Raw genomic sequence first — 20128 nt, forward strand, 5'->3', positions numbered from 1 at the left:
GCTTGATGACAACTTGAGTTCAAAGTGAGAAGAGAAACCTCTGGAAGTCTAGGGGTGGAGGTTGTGAATTTTAAAGTCCTACATCCCAAATGAAGAGGATAAAAGAGCCAGGAGAAGATCCCCCAGTGTGAAAGGTACCGGTGGCGCAGTGAGTTCAGCACACTCTCAAGCACCCAAGCGGGCACGAGCACCTGTGGCGGGAGAGGCTGGGGTTTGGAACTCAGTGTGGCTGGTACCTGGATCGAGCAGTGCCCTGTGGGATGGGGTCAGGGGGGGCCGTGTCTCCCCTGGCCTTCTGTGACACGTATCAGCAGGGGTTATGAAAAAATTTAAAATAGAAAGACTATAAAAAAGTTGTTAACTTATTGAAAGTTGTCACCTACGATTGTTGTCTTCATGGTTGCCAACAATATCTGAGGTGACAACTTTAGTTGCCTTGGAATATAGTTGTTGTCAACTATAGCTAAAAGACTATAAAACTACGACTATAGTCGTCCCCAAAAAACATCCAAAGCAACTAAAGTTGTCAACTCAGATATTGTTGGCAACCATGAAGACAACTATCGTAGGTGACAACTTGGTAGGCAATGAGTTAACAACTTTCTATTTTAAATTTTTTCATAACCCCTGCTGATACATGTCACAGAACGCCAGGGGGGACACGGCCCCCCCTGACCCCATCCCACAGGGCACTGCTCGATCCAGGTACCAGCCACACTGAGTTCCAAACCCCAGCCTCTCCCGCCACAGGTGCTCGTGCCCGCTTGGGTGCTTGAGAGTGTGCTGAACTCACTGCGCCACCGGTACCTTTCACACTGGTGGATCTTCTCCTGGCGCTTTTATCCTCTTCATTTGGGATGTAGGACTTTAAAATTCACAACCTCCACCCCTAGACTTCCAGAGGTTTTACATTCTCCCTTTAGACTCAAATCTAGAAAACTGAGCAAACCATGGTAAGACTTGAACCTGCAATCTTCAGACTCCCAAGAAATCCTTTACCTCACTAGACTACAGGAACAGACACTTGCAGTGGTCTTCCAGGGGTCTCTGTTCTTTATTTGGAGTCAAAGCTTGAAAATTGACCAAGCCGTATTAAGATTTGAACCTGCAACCTTCAGGCTCTCAGTCAGACCTCTCTTCCTCTTGGCCACAGAGACTGACATCTCTAGAAGCCTTCAATGATTCTCCTTTCTTTCTTTGGACTCAAATCTTGAAAACTGACAAAGTGTTAAGATTTGAACCTGGACCCTGCAGTCTCCCTGGCAGTCCTGGATCCCTCTAGGCAACAGAAAGAGTTACAGATGAATGTCTGAGGTTTTCATTGCTTCCCTTGGACAATGGACTTCAAAATCAACCAGCCCCAACTGGATTAGGTTTGAACCAGGAACCTCTGGACTGCCAGTCAGTCTTGGATCACCTTCAGCCATAGGATCAGAGACTTGCTCAAGTTTCTCCAAAGCTTTCAGTGTTTTATTTGGATGTTGGACTTTCAAACTCAGCAGTAGTGAATATGAATCAGTCACACAACCTGCAGACTGCCGGGTAATGAGCCAGACGGTAGATAGGGTTTCCAAGAGTGTTTTCACCTTCCTTTGGTCTCGGTCTCTCCCTAAGGATCAAACACAGGACCTCTGATATCTCAGGCAGTCCTTTATGCCTCTGGGCTACTGAGACAGACCCTTAGTTTGACATTTTTTCTGGCAATTTAAGGAAAGATGCAGCCATAATGACCCAATGCACACTGCCAAAACAACAAAGAAGTTCATCTGGAGCAAGAAGTGGGAGGTTTTAGACTGGCCAAGTCAACCTCCAAAATTAAGTATGCATTTAACCTGATAAAGAGGAGACTGAAGGCAGTAACCCCCAAAATAAACAACCAACCCAGGCTGCAGTGAAAGCCTGGGAAAGCTGCAAAAGTTTGCAGTTATTGAAAGTCGTATTCACTTCAATCACTCACCTTGATAAATAAAAATAAAAGATAATAAAAGCTGAAATGTTGATCTCTTCTCTCATATTCATCTTTTCATGTCAAACCCAAACATTTTCAGTCTACAGCAGAAATAAAGGAATCACTGTTAGGTACTTTTGGAGGGGAGAGTACCTGTGAGCAACGAGGGATTCAAGTCCAGCTGTGCTCTTTTTTTTTACTAAGAAACAGTCGACATTGAACAACAGCTCACGCCAAGGACAGTCTGAATTTCCTCCGTCAGAGTCAATATTTCAAAACCAAGAGAGTGACGAGAAGAGGGTCCTTTAGATTTCCACAAAGACACTACTTTTGGCTAAATTTTGAAAGGACACAGCTGACCCTGTCATTGTGGACTCTCCTGGCCTGGAGTGGGTGCATTTATTATATTATCATTATATATTATATTATTATTTATTACATGTAGGACGACTGTGAGAGCGTAAAACTCAGTAAAACCCTTTCTGTCATCTTCTTGTCTCTTTTGGTGCATTTCCAGTAGTTTTCATAGCTTCCATGGTTGCACGGATATTTCCTGAAACGGTCCGGTCTTTACGGAAAGCTTCTTCAAAAAGAAACGTCAATATATGGTTTTGGTCTCCTTGTGGGCGGGACCTCAGTCTGTCTGATAATGCTGGGATATTTACAACGCCCAAAACAACTGACAGTTGAAAAGACGATACTTTGTTGGTAAAAAGACATTAACGAGTACTTAACGAGTCACGTGTCCAGAAAGCTCACAGTTCATTCATGAGGTATTCAGACCCTCTTCACTTTTTCATTTTATGTTGACAAAACAATTTAAATTCAGGTTTTTCTCATTGATCTGCCTAATCCAGGGTCTTGCATTGAGCTGAGAGCTGCACCTTTTTAACAGCTTTTCTCCTTGGTTTTGTCATAAGCATGCTTTCAATGGTTCCCAATAGTTCCTGTTTTACCCCTGCCAAGGAGGTCATGTGATCCAGAGGGTTTGTTAGATTGTTAGCAACATAACTCAAAAAGTCGTGGACGAATTTTGATGAAATTTTCAGGAAATGTCAGAAATGGCATAAAGAAGAACTGATTAGATTTTGGGACTGATCCGGATCACCGTCTGGATCCAGGAATTTTTGAAAGAATCTGTACTATTGGGAGATAGGGCTAATGGTGGAGGTCTATGCTGTTACCACTTTACACCAGGAGATGGCGGACATGAGTAACTTCAATCCCAGCAGCATTTTTGGGTGTGTTTCTATTCAAAGTTTTGGAGTTTATAGAGTTTGAAAGACGCACACCCGGTGGAGGAGACGGATTGTAGCGTAACACAGAGAAAGACAGGGAATTGTAGCGAGAATACTCACAATGCTGGGAGGAATAGAGGAATATTCACCCTCTGCCATGACTTTCAGTCGTCTGGTGAGACCATGGGTGAGACTGTCAGAGCATCTGTTGGCACCGGCAGGCAATGCTTCCACCATGACAGTCCACCCATAGTGAAGCCAATGCTTTGCCTCACCACGTTTCCACCCCACCGGGGAGGGAGTAAACGGCAAATGCCGTGGTGGGGGGCACATGGGGACGTGGTGGGGGTATCTTTGGGGGGGGGTGGATCAAAACACCGCGAATAGTGACGGAGATAGCCATGGGAGAAAAAGCACAGTCAGTGGTGGTGAAGGCCACCTGGGGATGTCAGAACATGCAAATGAGTGAATTTACTCCCATCACAAAGCCCGCTAACCCGACACGCCAGATGGGTTTGTTTCACAATTCCACGTGGAAAACCTTCAATAGGAAATGTTTGAGAAAAGGCAGAGGATTTGAAAAAAAACTCAGAGTGTTTGATTTGGTGAACATTCTGTGTGTCACATCTCTACGGGCCAATCAGAGCAGCAAAACATGATGTAGCTGCTATCGAGCTGCGCGTGTGCAGCTACTGAGGAATAACAGTAACCATGGCGACTGTAGACATGTCAGTTCTCGACTTTTGCGGTTATTGAAAAGAAAACAACTCACTGCTGTTCTTTGTTCTTCTTTTAACCAAAAAATGTGGTCAAGCTCTGATAAAACTGGCGCTCTAGCAGCATCCACGCTGATCTCTTCCTCCATAACTGCACCAGCTCTTGCTGCTGCTTGTTTACGTCACGACTCTGCTGCGCCTGAAAGTACCGCCCCTCGTCTCTAATTGGTCCTGTCACTTTCTAACCGGGTCCGAACGGTTCAGACGGGAGCTTTGAAGATGGATTCACCAGAGAGAAACAAGGAAACGGGCGTATCCATCTGCTTTGTAAGGTTAAAAGTTTGGGTCGTACCAAAGATTTTTAAAGGATTCTTCACTACTGGGAGAGAGGGCTCATGGTGGAGCTCTGCGCTCTCAGTGCTTTTCTAGTTATTTAAATTTTTTCAATAATTAGAATTATTTTAATTCTAATTTTTTAGAAGTTCGTGAAGCCCTGTTCTAGAGTTCCCTCCAAGTGGACAATCTTTAAAAAAGTGCCCTTTAATGGTCAAATATGACAGTTTTACCCTCTTTTTGATAGCTGTGACAGCAATGATGGAGAAAATACTGTTAAGTGCTGTTCACTGATATCCACCCTGGTGTATCTGTTAAAAATAAAACATTAATAAATGATTCTTGGCCTTGTTACCACAGAGGTAAGGTTGGTACCCAGGATGTCAGACTGTGTCCCTGTAAATGTGTGGGATCTTTTGTGCCCTGGTGCCTTGGCCCTCAGACATCCTGAGTCCACCACTGGGCCGTAGAGGCTGGTGCTCTTACTGTGAGGCATTCAAGATCATTTTATTGTGTTCATTTCAACCAACAGGATTCAGAAGCTGCCTTCAGCAGCGTTGTGTGAGGTCACTAGTATTTCTTAATTTGTGTCCCCACCTACAGCACTGATGTGAATATGGGGCTGAACCAGGTTTAAGTCTCTGGGGCCCCCTGGTGGTGACGGGGCCCTAAGCATCTTCTTACCTGGCTCATGCCTCAGGTTTGCTCTGCACTGACTCTGAACATGTGGAGGCGTAACCACCGGGCTAGCACTTCCTTTACATCTCTGGTTTTCAACTGGTGGGTCAGGACCCAAAGCTGGGTCGTTTTCAGAGGATCACAGACGTATGAAGAAGTCTAGGATGTGCTACAGGTCAACACCATGCTAATAAAATTCTCACTAAGGAGAAATAAATTAAAAAGGCAGTAAAAATGTAAAACTAGTCTTTTAAAGGCTCCTCTTCAGCAGAACAAGACCGGGTAGTGACAGGGTCTACTTCAGGACTGAGTCTAGAATCAGGAGCCAACACTGCCTCTTCAATGACCAATCAAAACTCAGGTATATATATATATTTAATTTCCTGAAAACAAATCAGCATGGACTTCAGTTTCAACAACAGCTGTGGTGGACCTGAGAAAATAAGACATGCCCTTCAAAATAAAAGCACATCACAGATCTGGGACCCACTTTGAGGTCCTGACCCACAGGTTGAGAACCAAGGCTGAAGGGGAACAGTGGACACTCATATTTAGGTTGTTTTTGTCTCTAGAGTAGATGAGAACTTCACTTTCACCAGCAGAGGGCGACATAATGAAGCACAAAGACTCCAGAGCACTGATCATCAACTGGCGGTCCGGGGGCCACATCAGGCCCCCCAAAGCTTCCTGTCTGGCCCCCAAAAGATCATTGAATTCAGAAAAGGAGGAAAAGAAGAGTGTCCCTTTGCTTTAAATGTCTGCAACTGTTAAATCCATCCCACAAACAATTAACATTGAAATAGTTTTAGGGTGACGAACTATTCGATCTTTTTATTACAGAAATTTACTGTGAAAATTAGTGGATATTTAAAAAATGGTTAATGTTGGCAGAAGTGCTGCAAGGATTGGCTGAAAAAAGTTGTGAAAAGAGGTTAAAATGTGTCAAACAATGGTAAAGGAGGAAAAACGGGCAAAGGTATCAAAAACTGGTTACAAATGACAAAAAAATAGTGCAAGAAAGTAAAGAAAAGAGGTTAAAAAGTGACAAAAATTGATAATAGAGTGGCATAAAGGGGATAAAACATGCAGAAAAAAAGTGGTTTAAACCTTTCAATAATTGGGTTAATGAGGCAAAAAGTGGCAAAAAGTATCAACAATGTGTTAAAAGTGGTAAAAATGGATAAACGAGTGGCACAAAGGGGCTAAAACATGCAGGAAATGTGGTTTGAAAGAGGATAAAATCATGCAAAAATTGGGTTAAAGAGGCAAAAAGTATCACAAAGGGGTTAAAAGTGTCAAAATGGGTTCATACTGGTGCTAAATGACAATGAGGGAGGGCCATTCTCTGGGATTTTCAGGGGTCCGGCCAATCCTGTTATCAGACCTGCAGCGTGATAGATAACAGGGAGAGATCTCAGTAGTAATGACTACAAATGTCCTGGAGTTTAAAGGAAAATACAAAAACTGCTGCAATAATATTTCCGTCAGACCAAAGTGTTCAGCTCATTTTTGAGTATTTGAAAGTCCGGCCCCCAGAGTTTCTGTCCAGACTAAATCTGGCGCATGTGCAGATGGACTTGATGGTTTCACCTGGAAAACACTGAAGTTTTTTAAATTAGTAACTGATTTTAAAAAGGTGAGCGCCCACACATGAAGACTACCACAGACAGGTTTAACACTTTAGATTTACGGAGTAATAACCAGCCCATACAGCGGTAAACAGGCTAAACGTGGCTAGCTGTTAGCTTCCTGTCACGTGTCTCTGGTGAGTTATACTCACATAAACGGTGGAGGAATGAGATTAGACATAATAAACCTCTCACAGTCGCAGATTTACCTGGATTGAGCCGCAGCAGCACCTCTCCAACATGGCGCCCGTGTGACGCGGCTCTCTGCTCCACTGTGGTCGTGACTCCAGTCCAGCTCCTCTCCTGGACTCTGTGAAGCTCTAGGTTCTTCTTTTTTACAGAACACGTTCTTAAACACGTCATGCTCTAAAAATCAACGAGCTGTTCCTTCAGTTCTCACGTTTTTCTGACTTCATCCTCCTGATCCACTTCCGCCGCCATGACTCTTTCTGCTTCCGCCTTCGCTCAGTTCGCTTCCTGATTGGCTGTCGTTCCGTTTTACGTCACAATACATACAGCAAGTGCTCGGCTGTCTCAACTTAACGGGGTCCCACATTTTTGACATGTCAAGGACCCCACGTGGTCCCGGCCTCCTCAAGGACCCGGTCTAAGGAAATCCCATGATCCTACATGATGCCCGCTAGGGTTTAAATTAGCGCTTATTTTTAATGAATCTCTAATAATCTCTATTTATTCACTCAGTATCCTAACAACGTTTCTCCTCTGTAACAGGGAGTCCACCAAATCCTCTTTTAAAGTCTCTGGTCCTGTTCTGAGAGTCCAGACCTCCACCTGTAGGGGGGCTAAGGAGCAGGGGGATCCAGATTTGACTTTCTGTCCAGTCTTCCCTGCTGATAAGTCATTTAGAAATGTTTAATTTCAGGTTTGTCCCTCCTTAAAAGCTGTAGAAACTCTGAGTGTTACTGAACCAGACTGCTGAAAAATCCCTCTGCTAGAGCCCCGATCTGAGAGGCGAAGAGCGGCAAAAACAGCTTTAAGAAGCAATAAAAATAAGTTAAAGGGGGCAAAAATGGAGGAAAAGGGGAGAAAATGGGGAGAAACAGTGGAAAAATAGTCTGAAAGTAGCAAATATGGGTGGGAAGTTATAAAATAATGAGTTACAGGTGGGAAAATGGTCCAAAAGTGACAAAAACAAGGCAGAAAAAGAGTGAAAAGTGATTAAAATGAGCAAAAAGCAGTCAAGAGTGGCAAAAACAAGTGGAATTTAAGAGCAAAAGGATGCTTAACTGGGTGAAAGTGGCATGAAAGCTTCTCTTCTAAGGTTTTCTGGGTGTAAGTGACATAAAGAGCCACAGGTTAGTATCGCTGCTCTGACACATCCGTGCCGACCGCTCTCATTGGCTGCCTGGTGTTTATTCTATCATAGATTTGCATTAAAAAAACGCATATTAGGGTCACGTTAAAAAAGAGGTTCTGTTAATAATGAAAAATAATGTGATTAAAGTTGTAAATTTACCAGAAACTAAAGTAAGAACAGGAAGCTCAGGATTACAGATCCGTCTCTTTAAACCCAGATATTCATGATTATTCAGCTATTATCTGTTTATTTCCTGATTGATCAGTCCCAGTAAAAAGGAGCCATTTATGTTATAATCATGGAAAATTACAACCTTTAAAACTCATAACATAGTCAAAATCAGAGTCCTCTAAAAAACAGTCTCTAAACCAGACTCCCAGCATAAAACCAAACCACTGATGACTGACCTGACCCCCCCAGGGTTCAGGACCCCTCCCTGTGTGACAGACTGTCCCATATAAACCAGATTAATGAGGATGAACACTGCGTCTTAATCTGAAACGTCTCCTGCTTTCTAGTTTCCTGTGATGACCCCAACGACCTTTCCTCCTTTAGATAATGAAGCAGTAAAAACGTGACCGTCTGATCCACGGACACACAAAGCTGAACACAACCGTCTTTTGTAATCAAACCCACTTTTATTGGTTATCATTCACGCCTGCAGCAGCTTTAGTTGGCGTGCAGAGCCTTCCAGCGGGTCAGAGGGCCTCTGCTGGGGATGTACTTCACCCCGCAGCCGTCTGGGATCAGACGCTTCTCCGCCATCATGTCGTCAAAGTCGCAGGCGTTGAACTTGGTGAAGCCGTACTTCTTAGAGATGTGGATCTGAGGAGGACAGAGACTCAGGATGAGCGTTCAGAGTGGCTACTGCTAGGTAACGTCTGCAGATCTGTGAGGAGGACAGTTTGTCTCAGCGGTCCCTTAAAGCACTCAGCACCTCCCAGCTGAGGACATACACAACCACGGAGTCACTGTCTGCAGCCGTCGCACACCAGAGAGGCACCGCAGCACAACTGGTCGGCTTAATAAGCTGCAGGGCGGCTGGGACGGCACGTTCATTGGCGTCCCAGAGCTCGAGGGTACAGCCGGGTCAGCGCTCTTACCTTCTGGCGTCCGGGGAACTTGAACTTGGCTCTGCGCAGAGCCTCGACCACGTGCTCCTTGTTCTGGGCCTTGGTACGGACGGACATGATCACCTGTCCGATGTGCACGCGAGCCACGGTGCCCTGGGGTTTACCGAACGCACCACGCATCCCAGTCTGGAGCCTGGCGAGGAGAGGAGGGGGGAGGAGAGGGGTGAGAGAGAGGCGGGACGGGGAACGTTTAAAAGTGAAGACTGTCACACACCCAGAAACATTTGTTTTCTAACGTCACATTTCTGATGGATTTAAAGGTGTTTTTGATCATCGACCTGCAGAGAGGAGACTAAAGCACCAACACACTCTTTAACTCGATAAGGACGAGAGAAACACCAGAAAGTGAGGACACCACCGTGGCTGCAGCTGAAGGCTGAAACTGACAGATTCTGTTCAACTTTAGAGCGCTGGCCCCAACGGTCCTTAAAACCAGACTAGAAGTGTGACGTTAGAGTGGGAAAGTCTGACCACCGTTACCTACAGCTCTGAGAGTTAACCTCCACAGTACAACTATCTGAAATAACCCTTTAAATTAAACCACTGAAAAACCTGGCCCCCATCCTCTGGTCCCTGATCAACATCTCAGTTTTCACCCTCAAAGTTGGGAAAGGTCTCAAGTATCAGAACCGATCCAGTTTTGTGGGACCCTCTCCTGATGATCCTAAAGACATAAGGACCCTACAGACCGCAGAGACTCTTGGCTGGCTTAAATCCTCCTACCAGGTCAGGGTTCAGTGGGCTGTGGACCTATAAACAGTGCTGAACCAGACCACCTGGTGGAAACCCCTCCCCTCTACCGACCAATCGCAGACGCCAGACTCACCTATCAGCTCCGGCGCAGGATAACATTTTGTTGATGCGGATGACGTGGAAGGGATGCAGACGCATGCGGATGTGGAAGCCGTCCTTACCGCAGGTCTTCACCATGTACTTGTTAGCACAGATACGGGCGGCCTCCAGAGCTGGGAGGAGAAAGGAGGCGTTCAGGAACACACGGGTGGTTTTACATGTTCATTTCCAAAACCATTCCAGCATCAGATGACAGGATTTAGGGAATGTAACGCACTAGACCTGGCCGATAAACTACAGCAGTCATTTCTCACCTTTATGCCACCTGTAGAAAATCACTGACAGGATTAAACAGAGATAATGCCTTTAAACACACCCCTACATCTACATACATGCTCATGATCCACGTCTGTTTCTCTGAGCTCAGTTTGAACTATCGACCCTGCGGATTTATCCAGAACTAGAAGGGCCGTCCCGTTTATTCCCCACCACACCTGTCACTGTTTAAAACAGGGGTTCCCAACCTTTTCAGCCTGAGACCCCCAGAATAAAGCTGCCAGAGACCGGGCACCCCCACTGTTCCTGAAGGTGGATGAACAGCCAGGAACAGTCTAGAATAGTCATGTGGAGGCAAGGCCGTCCATAAGGGGGGGACAAAGGGGAGGTCTCTGGGACCCAGCCAAACTGGGGGTCAGTAAAACCATGGTCCACTAAAGTTAAGCTGCTATAGGAACTACACAGTGCCAGATCCACCCGGCCTGTTCGATGGCCACGTATGGCCCATGTATTTGAAACACAAGAACATCATACATTCAGACATAAAGCTGCCAGATATTTTATATCTGACCTGAATAACAACCTCTTATTAAAATATATATATATCTATCTATTCATTTACCCTCCTTTAGACGTTGAAAACATCATTAAAAATTGTTAAAAATTGCTAAAATTGGTTAATAATGGGGAAAAAATGATGACAAGGTGGTGAAATTGGATTTTTGAAGACAATAAATGGGTTAAAAGTGGCAAAAAAATAACCAAAAATGGGTTACAGTGGCAAAAATGGGATTAAAAAGTGGCTGAAATTGCTTTAAATTGCAAAAAAATGGTGGAAAATCTGGCAACAATAGGTTAACTGTGGTTAGAAGGGGCAAAAGGGGGTGTAAAAAGGGGTTGACAGAGGCAATACTGGGTCAGCAGAGGCAAAAATAGGCAGAAAAAGGTGATGGAAAGGGTTTAAAATGGACAAAAATGGGTTTTAAGTGGAAGAAATGTGCTAAAACTGGCAAAATTGGTGTTAAAAAGTGATGAGAATGGGTTAAAATTTGGTAAAATTGGTGTAAAGTGTCAATAGTGTAATTTAAAAAATATTCTCAGCTTTTTTTAGGCATCTGGAGACCCCCTGTCAGTGTCTCGCGACCCCCAGTGGGGTCCCGACCCCAAAGTTGAGAACCACTGGTTTAAAGGGACGAGGGAGCGCTGGAAATGTCGGGGTTAAACACAGATGTGGCAGAGTCTGGACTACAGGGTACATTTAGAGGTGAGGTCACTTAGCGGGTCTCAGCAGGCCGCCATCACTCACACATGGCTGCAACCAAATGAGCATGTGCAAAAAACCCAACTTTTTTTTCTACATGACAGCGAAGACGGTGGAAGCTGGATCAAAAGTTAACCTCTGACCCCCAAAACACGACGAACAGGCTAAACTAAGACAGGAAAATTCAGTATTAGACAATCATTTATGTCATTCTAGGTTTCAATGATAACAAATGTAGGATGTTTGCTAACTCCTCTAGAAGAATGTACAGAGAAATGTCTGCCTGGTGCATGGAGGACATCTCTGAACTATCAAACTCCTGTGTGACGGTGATTCTAGGATGTTAGTTTCACATTAGAGATGCACCAGAGCAGATATTTACTGTTACCTGATATCATATTAAAAAGGTAGCTCAGACCTAAACCTCCAGTCCTCCAGACTTTAGAGTCAGGAATGATGAAGATCTGCACGCCCAGACTAAAACTCCACTAATATCAGCAGGAGTGTTGAGATCTGCCTACACCAGGACTACATCGATACCCTCATCAGCTCCTGGTCTCCTCACCTTCTGAAGACAGCTGCTCGTACTCGTCAGAGACCATGTGACCACACAGAGGGAACTCATCCACCTTGGCCTTCTTCCTGCCCAAGTCAAAGATCCTGATCTTAGGATCTACAAACACGGGAGAGAAAATCAACATCAGTTCATTTACATTCAGGAGAGACTCAGAGATCCAGCATGACGGTCACGTCTAGGAGAACGAAGGTCTAAAGTTTCATCAACATCTACACTGATGACGGAGGCAGTGAGCATCTATCCCATAATAGTCCAGCTGTGACTGTCTCAGCGGTCCCTTAAAGCACTCAGCACCTCCCAGCTGAGGACATACACAACCACGGAGTCACTGTCTGCAGCCGTCGCACACCAGAGAGGCACCGCAGCACAACTGGTCGGCTTAATAAGCTGCAGGACTATCAGGAGAGATTATCGGGACTTTCTGATGCCTCCTCTGATCTAAGACATCTCAATATAAGGAGACCGTTCTTTAAATGTCTCCTTTAGATAATGGGTGTGAATTACTGTTTTACTGAGAGAGGCAGAGAGCAGCGTGCAGCGCTGTCGGTCTACAGTCTGATTTTTGCTTTAAAACGATGTAAACTCAATCAGATCAGACAGACAGAGGTCGAGGAGGGCTGAAAACGCCGCGTCATCAGCTGTAGCCACGCCCTCAGACAGGTAAAAGCCCCCTAGAGGTTGATCTTACCAGGCACTCCTCTGCAGAAGCGAGACTTGGGGTAGGGTTTGTTCTTGCAGTAGCGATAGCTGTGGACACACAGAGTCACATGTGAGTATTAAACCACGTCTAAACAACGACCCGTTTAATCAGCAGTGGTCTGAGCTGAGCAGAATCAGAGGTCAAAGGTCATAGTTCATCTGTTAGAGCCATATTAATGAGAAAGCATTTCTCATCTTTATAACGGCATTTATTCAACTTTCTCATCAACAGCTGAGTTCTTCTTCTCCCAGTAGTCATTTTTACCTAGCCGACCTTGAATGCACCATAACAGTCTACAGCTAATTAGCCTTTATTCTGCTGAGGTCTACGCTGGAACAGTATTTTCTTAACAGCAGGACCGTCTGAGAACTCCTTAGTCCTGATGAGGGTCAAAGTTAAGACCACATTACTCCAGGGAGCAGTTTTATCTAAGGAACACAGATCTATGTTATAGAACCACTGATCTAGAATGGTCATCATTTACAGGTCTGACACTCTTCCTCCATCTCTCAACTCTCTCACTCACAGGTTAAAGGTCAGTTAAACAGAGGACCTCTGAGAGAACAGGCCAACTGTCTGAACTATTTTAGGAATATTCTCAGTTATTCTGCCGTCAGCAGCAGGAGTCTGAGGTAGGAACACACAGATATCTATTATTCAGTACTGAGATTTATCCTCACAGGTTTTTAATGATCCTAAACAGTTCATTAAAATCAGAATAACTTTATCAGGACAGATCTGTTAAAATAAACCCAGGTGTTAGAGAACTGGACCAGACCACAGCAGGACAGGGTTTATTAAACCAGACGGACTCAGAGAGGGGTCTGGGGTCCTCCAGGAAATGTAGAACATCCAACCCTGAATTATGGAGAACATCTAAGCTACTGTGAAGACTAAAATCTGAGGCTGGCCATAAAACAGACTGGATGAGGACACGTTTGATTCACACAGGATTAGAATCACCCAGAGATCTCTGGTAGTGAGGAATAATCACGCAGGACGTCTGATTTTAATCCCGTGAGAATCAAACGTGTGATTGAGGAGTATAAACTCAGACAGGTTGAGCACACACAGGTCCACAGGAAAAACTCCTACTGTCTGACTCTGCAGCTCTGGTTTAGAGTAATTATGGTTTTTACTGTAAAGGTCTGACACCTAAAGGCTATAAATAACCCTCCTATCAGTTAATTTAAGCTTATGTGTAAAAATGTCTTCATTTACTGATTATGTAACACCGCTGCTCTGCTTCCTACAGCGTCTCTTTGCTAGTCTCTGGTCCTGTGTCATTATTTTACTGTATATTTCATAAATAACACTTTATATTTAAAACATGTTCGACCTTCATTGGATCGGCTTCAGGAGCTCAGAGTAGCAACAACCTCTGCTGCATAAAAGTTAAAATACCAGGAGAGGTCCATATTTATCATCCTGTCTCAGACGTTAACAGGAGGGACGATCAATCAGCTGATCCAGGTGACTGACGGGAGAGTCAGGAGATATTTCACCGGTTTAGTCATGAACAGATCAATACTGATCTAAAAATGTTTCATACATGTAGAGAGGGCTAAAACATGCTGTCTATCATAAACTCTGGTTTTAGGTCTGTGAGACACCTGAAGGTAACGCCACCTGCAGAACACCATGTGTACAACATTACATTTTAACTATGAACTTCATAAACATTCACTGTTTTCATGTCTGCAGCACCTTCATGATTTCATTCAGAGTTGTCTGTAAATCCAGAACATTCCACCTTTCTGTGTGACCAAACACTGACGTCAGGCTAATTCACTGATTATCAGAGGAACACCGAAATATAAGCATCATCATCATAGCCCTGTGAGTATTTAATTCAGAGTAACGAACACCTCAACCAGGTAAAAATCTGAGTTTAAGATTTAAAATGGCCTAAAAATAAGGATCAGCAGGAACCCTGTATTTAATATTTTATATTTAGTAAATCCCAAAGTTCATAATTTGCACAGAAACAGTTTAGTTCTGCTGTAAATGTTGGGCTGATATTTAACCCTCAGGTATCACTAAGGACATTTTTGTCCATTTGGGCTGATCTTTCCTCTTCCTCTGTGTTAGTGAATATGGTCTCATTTTTGGTAACAAACTTTCTTTCTCTGCAAATTTTTTAAATCCAAATTTCAGTTGCTCTAATAGGTCAGGGGAACATTACAGAATGCATGATTGTATTATGTAATAGCTATGAGATCAAAAACTGTGGTTTGAATGGGAGTCAGTGGGACGTTTTCATCCTTAATGACTCTAAAGGGTAGTAAATTATAAATCAGATGCTACACAAAAACTAAAACGCATCAAAGTCATTATTTTGGCTAATCGTGGACATGTCCAAGCTGGATTTAGAAATTATGCCCCAGCCATCCAACATTGGGTTAAGGGAACATTTCACACTTTTTTCCATAAAAAACATTGACTTCAAGTAATCAAACTGGCATTTAAAGGGTTAAAATCCTCAGAATGGTTGAATATTTGGTAGTTTTGAGCACAGCTGAAGTTGTTTAAGAGATTTATGCAAAAAAAATAAGAAAAAAATATGAATCTATTAAGTTTTATAGCAGTTTTTTGGAAGTGGACATTTTTGTCCTTAATGGCTTTAAAGGGTGGTAAATTACAGTGATGGCTGAGGGTTAAATATGAAGGAGTTAGCTAATAAAGTTAGATATATTCATTTACAAAGCCCTTTCCTTTGACTTAACATAAGTTTAACCCCTCTAACATTTCTATTCTGTTAATGTAGTTAAATGTATAAGAGTCTAACTACTATTGTGGTAATGTAGTTAAATGTATAAGAGTAACTACTATTGTGGTAATGTAGTTAAATGTATAAGAGTAACTACTATTGTGGTAATGTAGTTAAATGTATAAGAGTAACTACTATTGTGGTAATGTAGTTAAATGTATAAGAGTAACTACTATTGTGGTAATGTAGTTAAATGTATAAGAGTAACTACTATTGTGGTAATGTAGTTAAATGTATAAGAGTAACTACTATTGTGGTAATGTAGTTAAATGTATAAGAGTAACTACTATTGTGGTAATGTAGTTAAATGTATAAGAGTAACTACTATTGTGGTAATGTAGTTAAATGTATAAGAGTCTAACTACTATTGTGGTAATGTAGTTAAATGTATAAGAGTAACTACTATTGTGGTAATGTAGTTAAATGTATAAGAGTCTAACTACTATTGTGGTAATGTAGTTAAATGTATAAGAGTAACTACTATTGTGGTAATGTAGTTAAATGTATAAGAGTCTAACTACTATTGTGGTAATGTAGTTAAATGTATAAGAGTAACTACTATTGTGGTAATGTAGTTAAATGTATAAGAGTAACTACTATTGTGGTAATGTAGTTAAATGTATAAGAGTCTAACTACTATTGTGGTAATGTAGTTAAATGTATAAGAGTATAACTACTATTGTGGTAATGTAGTTAAATGTATAAGAGTAACTACTATTGTGGTAATGTAGTTAAATGTATAAGAGTAACTACTATTGTGGTAATGTAGTTAAATGTATAAGAGTCTAACTACTATTGTGGTAATGTAGTTAAATGTATAAGAGTCTAACTACTATTGTGGTAATGTAGTTAAATGTATAAGAGTAACTACTATTGTGGTAATGTAGTTAAATGTATAAGAGTAACTACTATTGTGGTAATGTAGTTAAATGTATAAGAGTCTAACTACTATTGTGGTAATGTAGTTTAATGTATAAGAGTATAACTACTATTGTGGTAATGTAGTTAAATGTATAAGAGTAACTACTATTGTGGTAATGTAGTTAAATGTATAAGAGTATAACTACTATTGTGGTAATGTAGTTAAATGTATAAGAGTCTAACTACTATTGTGGTAATGTAGTTAAATGTATAAGAGTAACTACTATTGTGGTAATGTAGTTAAATATATAAGAGTAACTACTATTGTGGTAATGTAGTTAAATGTATAAGAGTCTAACTACTATTGTGGTAATGTATTTAAATGTATAAGAGTAACTACTATTGTGGTAATGTAGTTAAATGTATAAGAGTAACTACTATTGTGGTAATGTAGTTAAATGTATAAGAGTAACTACTATTGTGGTAATGTAGTTAAATGTATAAGAGTAACTACTATTGTGGTAATGTAGTTAAATGTATAAGAGTAACTACTATTGTGGTAATGTAGTTAAATGTATAAGAGTAACTACTATTGTGGTAATGTAGTTAAATGTATAAGAGTAACTACTATTGTGGTAATGTAGTTAAATGTATAAGAGTAACTACTATTGTGGTAATGTAGTTAAATGTATAAGAGTAACTACTATTGTGGTAATGTAGTTAAATGTATAAGAGTCTAACTACTATTGTGGTAATGTAGTTAAATGTATAAGAGTAACTACTATTGTGGTAATGTAGTTAAATGTATAAGAGTAACTACTATTGTGGTAATGTAGTTAAATGTATAAGAGTAACTACTATTGTGGTAATGTAGTTAAATGTATAAGAGTCTAACTACTATTGTGGTAATGTAGTTAAATGTATAAGAGTAACTACTATTGTGGTAATGTAGTTAAATGTATAAGAGTAACTACTATTGTGGTAATGTAGTTAAATGTATAAGAGTCTAACTACTATTGTGGTAATGTAGTTAAATGTATAAGAGTAACTACTATTGTGGTAATGTAGTTAAATGTATAAGAGTCTAACTACTATTGTGGTAATGTAGTTAAATGTATAAGAGTAACTACTATTGTGGTAATGTAGTTAAATGTATAAGAGTAACTACTATTGTGGTAATGTAGTTAAATGTATAAGAGTCTAACTACTATTGTGGTAATGTAGTTAAATGTATAAGAGTCTAACTACTATTGTGGTAATGTAGTTAAATGTATAAGAGTAACTACTATTGTGGTAATGTAGTTAAATGTATAAGAGTAACTACTATTGTGGTAATGTAGTTAAATGTATAAGAGTCTAACTACTATTGTGGTAATGTAGTTAAATGTATAAGAATCTAACTACTATTGTGGTAATGTAGTTAAATGTAGTTAATGTAACTATAGTTTAAACTCAGCGGTACCGGATCAGACTTCTACCATCCTCTACCTCGTTAATACTGAACATGTCTGACTGGCTGTAGGATCTAAGGATGTTATCGTCGTTAAATAAAGACTAATAAAGTATTTTAGAAATTTAAAGCGTTAATGTTTAATTTCAGTCTAAGGGTTGTCTGTTAGCGTTAGCCGCATGCCAGCTAGGTTAGCTCTGGTAGCTAATGACAGGCTAACACCGGTCACCTGGTTCCTGACATTAGAACACCTTAATAAATAAAGGTAACTCTTTCATATCTAATCAAACAGATATAGAGGCTCTTAGCCCGGGTAAACCTAACCCCAGAGAGCCTGCCGGTGCTCCCGGTAGCCCCACATGGTTCTCTGCAGGCCGGAGCCATTTTCCTCTCCCCGGACAGTCCCGTCATAAAAACAGACTTACCAGCGGGCTGGTCGGCGGCCCATGGTTGCAATCTGAAAATTAACAAATAAAAAAGCGTTATTCACTCAAACCTGCGAGTCGATCTCTGAAAAAAGAGTTTATCTCGGAGTATTTATGGAGAGCTGGAGAACTCGCGCTCCGTCCACGCACTCACCTAATGGAGGAAAGGAAGAAGAAGAGACTTCCGGTTCGTCATAAGGACCGGGGGCGTCTGGGATTTATAGTTTTTATTTACTAAACATTTATATTTCATTTAGCGGGCTCTTTAGTGTCCGAAATAACACTTAAATAAAAACTGTTCTGTTTAAACCGAATAAAAAAAATAATTTACGGACAACTGACGTTTTCCAAAAGCATGCTGGGAATTGTAGTTCTTTGAGTTTCCCTCGCCCGAGCCATGCTACAACATATGATTTTTCCTTTAAACAAATATCCACGTTTCTATCGTCTATCACCGTTCAGAGAAAATACTGAGATGTGACTTTGGTCCATAGCTCCAGATCAACGAATGTAGCTAGTCTGAAATCTGATTGGTTGTCCTGGAAAAAAAAAATCAATAAATTATCAAATACATAAAATGTAGCTCAGACCTAAAACTTCAGTCCTTCACACAGATGTTACAGTTTAATGAATGGAGACTTCAGCTGACCTGGGCCTGCTGGTCCAGACTAAAACCTCACTAGTTTATTTATTTATAAGGCTGATATTTACAGCTGATAAACAGAGTAGAGCCAAAATAACCGTGTAAATATCAGCTGACCTGTCATATTTCTCACACTTGTATAATCCTGATAATAACATCCCTATTGTTCATTATTCCTGCATATAATTCCAAAAAATTTAATCATCCTCGCTGTTCTGGTTCTCAGCTGGTGGGTCTCGACCTAAATCTGGGTCCTGGAGCTTCTTTCAGTGGGACATGAACATGTGCCCAGTAAAAAAGTGACAGAAAACTGTGGTGAAGCCCTTATCGGCCACCCATCCATATATGCAGGGAGAGATCGTCAAAATAAGAGCTGAAACCAACAAAGAAGCTTGAAATAGAAATTAATCTGTAAATACATCAAAACTGCAATTTCAGCAATTCAGAACTCCAGTCATCACATCTGTGAGTCTGTAGAAGAACCACTAGTGTTCACTAGGGGGCAGTGTTCACTAGGGGACAGTGTTCACTAGGGGGCAGTGGTCACTAGGAAGCAGTGTTCACTAGGGGACAGTGTTCACTAGGGGGCAATGTTCACTAGGGGACAGTGTTCACTGGGGGGCAGTGTTCACTAGGGGACAGTGTTCACTAGGGGGCAATGTTCACTAGGGGACAGTGTTCACTGGGGGGCAGTGTTCACTAGGGGACAGTGTTCACTAGGGGGCAATGTTCACTAGGGGACAGTGTTCACTGGGGGGCAGTGTTCACTAGGGGACAGTGTTCACTAGGGGGCAGTGTTCACTAGGGGACAGTGTTCACTAGGGGGCAGTGGTCACTAGGGGGCAGTGTTCACTAGGGGACAGTGTTCACTAGGGGACAGTGTTCACTAGGGGACAATGTTCACTAGGGGGCAGTGTTCACTAGGGGGCAGTGTTCACTAGGGGGCAGTGTTCACTAGGGGGCAGTGTTCACTAGGGGACAGTGGTCACTAGGGGACAGTGTTCACTAGGGGGCAGTGTTCACTAGGGGACAGTGATCACTAGGGGACAGTGTTCACTAGGGGGCAGTGGTCACTAGGGGACAGTGGTCACTAGGGGACAGTGTTCACTAGGGGGCAGTGGTCACTAGGAAGCAGTGTTCACTAGGGGACAGTGGTCACTAGGAAGCAGTGTTCACTAGGGGGCAGTGTTCACTAGGGGGCAGTGTTCACTAGGGGGCATTGTTCACTAGGGGGCAGTGTTAACTAGGGGACAGTGTTCACTAGGAAGCAGTGTTAAGTAGGAAGCAGTGTTCACTAGGGGACAGTGGTCACTAGGAAGCAGTGTTCACTAGGGGGCAGTGTTCACTAGGGGGCAGTGTTCACTAGGGGGCAGTGGTCACT

At 42.1% G+C, this 20128-nt stretch overlaps 2 protein-coding genes and 2 non-coding genes across 4 annotated transcripts in view; all 4 read right to left on the reverse strand.

Moving 5' to 3' along the window:
- dnase1l1 (deoxyribonuclease I-like 1) overlaps window positions 1-6958 on the reverse strand; it is an 18766-nt gene extending 11808 nt beyond the window's left edge. Inside the window, exon 1 of the mRNA XM_041800458.1 lies at window positions 6751-6958. The gene's annotated coding sequence lies outside the window, so the exon portion shown is untranslated. The remainder of the gene's footprint in view (window positions 1-6750) is intronic.
- A 1519-nt stretch (window positions 6959-8477) lies between these two features.
- rpl10 (ribosomal protein L10) lies at window positions 8478-18292 on the reverse strand. Its single transcript, XM_041799011.1, has 7 exons — window positions 18259-18292; window positions 18105-18136; window positions 12587-12645; window positions 11887-11994; window positions 9819-9957; window positions 8963-9125; window positions 8478-8684 (listed from the first exon to the last, which is right to left on the reverse strand). The coding sequence occupies exons 2-7, from the start codon at window positions 18125-18127 to the stop codon at window positions 8529-8531; spliced, it is 648 nt and encodes a 215-aa protein (XP_041654945.1). The 5' UTR covers window positions 18128-18136; window positions 18259-18292; the 3' UTR covers window positions 8478-8528.
- LOC121518237 lies at window positions 8763-8895 on the reverse strand. The gene has a single exon (XR_005992640.1). It is a non-coding gene; the product is annotated as a small nucleolar RNA SNORA70 (small nucleolar RNA).
- On the reverse strand, window positions 12159-12291 carry LOC121518236. Its single transcript, XR_005992639.1, has one exon. It is a non-coding gene; the product is annotated as a small nucleolar RNA SNORA70 (small nucleolar RNA).
- Window positions 18293-20128: the final 1836 nt, after the last annotated feature.

This window comes from Cheilinus undulatus, linkage group 11 (assembly GCF_018320785.1).
Source record: "Cheilinus undulatus linkage group 11, ASM1832078v1, whole genome shotgun sequence".
Lineage (NCBI taxonomy): Eukaryota > Metazoa > Chordata > Actinopteri > Labriformes > Labridae > Cheilinus > Cheilinus undulatus.

Excerpts from the sequence above, each read along its gene's own strand:
- rpl10 (XM_041799011.1), bottom strand. The coding sequence starts at position 18,127 with ATGGGCCGCCGACCAGCCCGCTG. Across the intron at positions 9,126-9,818 it reads TCCTGCGCCGGAGCTGATAG|GCTCCAGACTGGGATGCGTG; the intron begins GTGAGTCTGGCG and ends TCTCCTCGCCAG. Across the intron at positions 8,685-8,962 it reads AGTTCCCCGGACGCCAGAAG|ATCCACATCTCTAAGAAGTA; the intron begins GTAAGAGCGCTG and ends TGTCCTCCTCAG.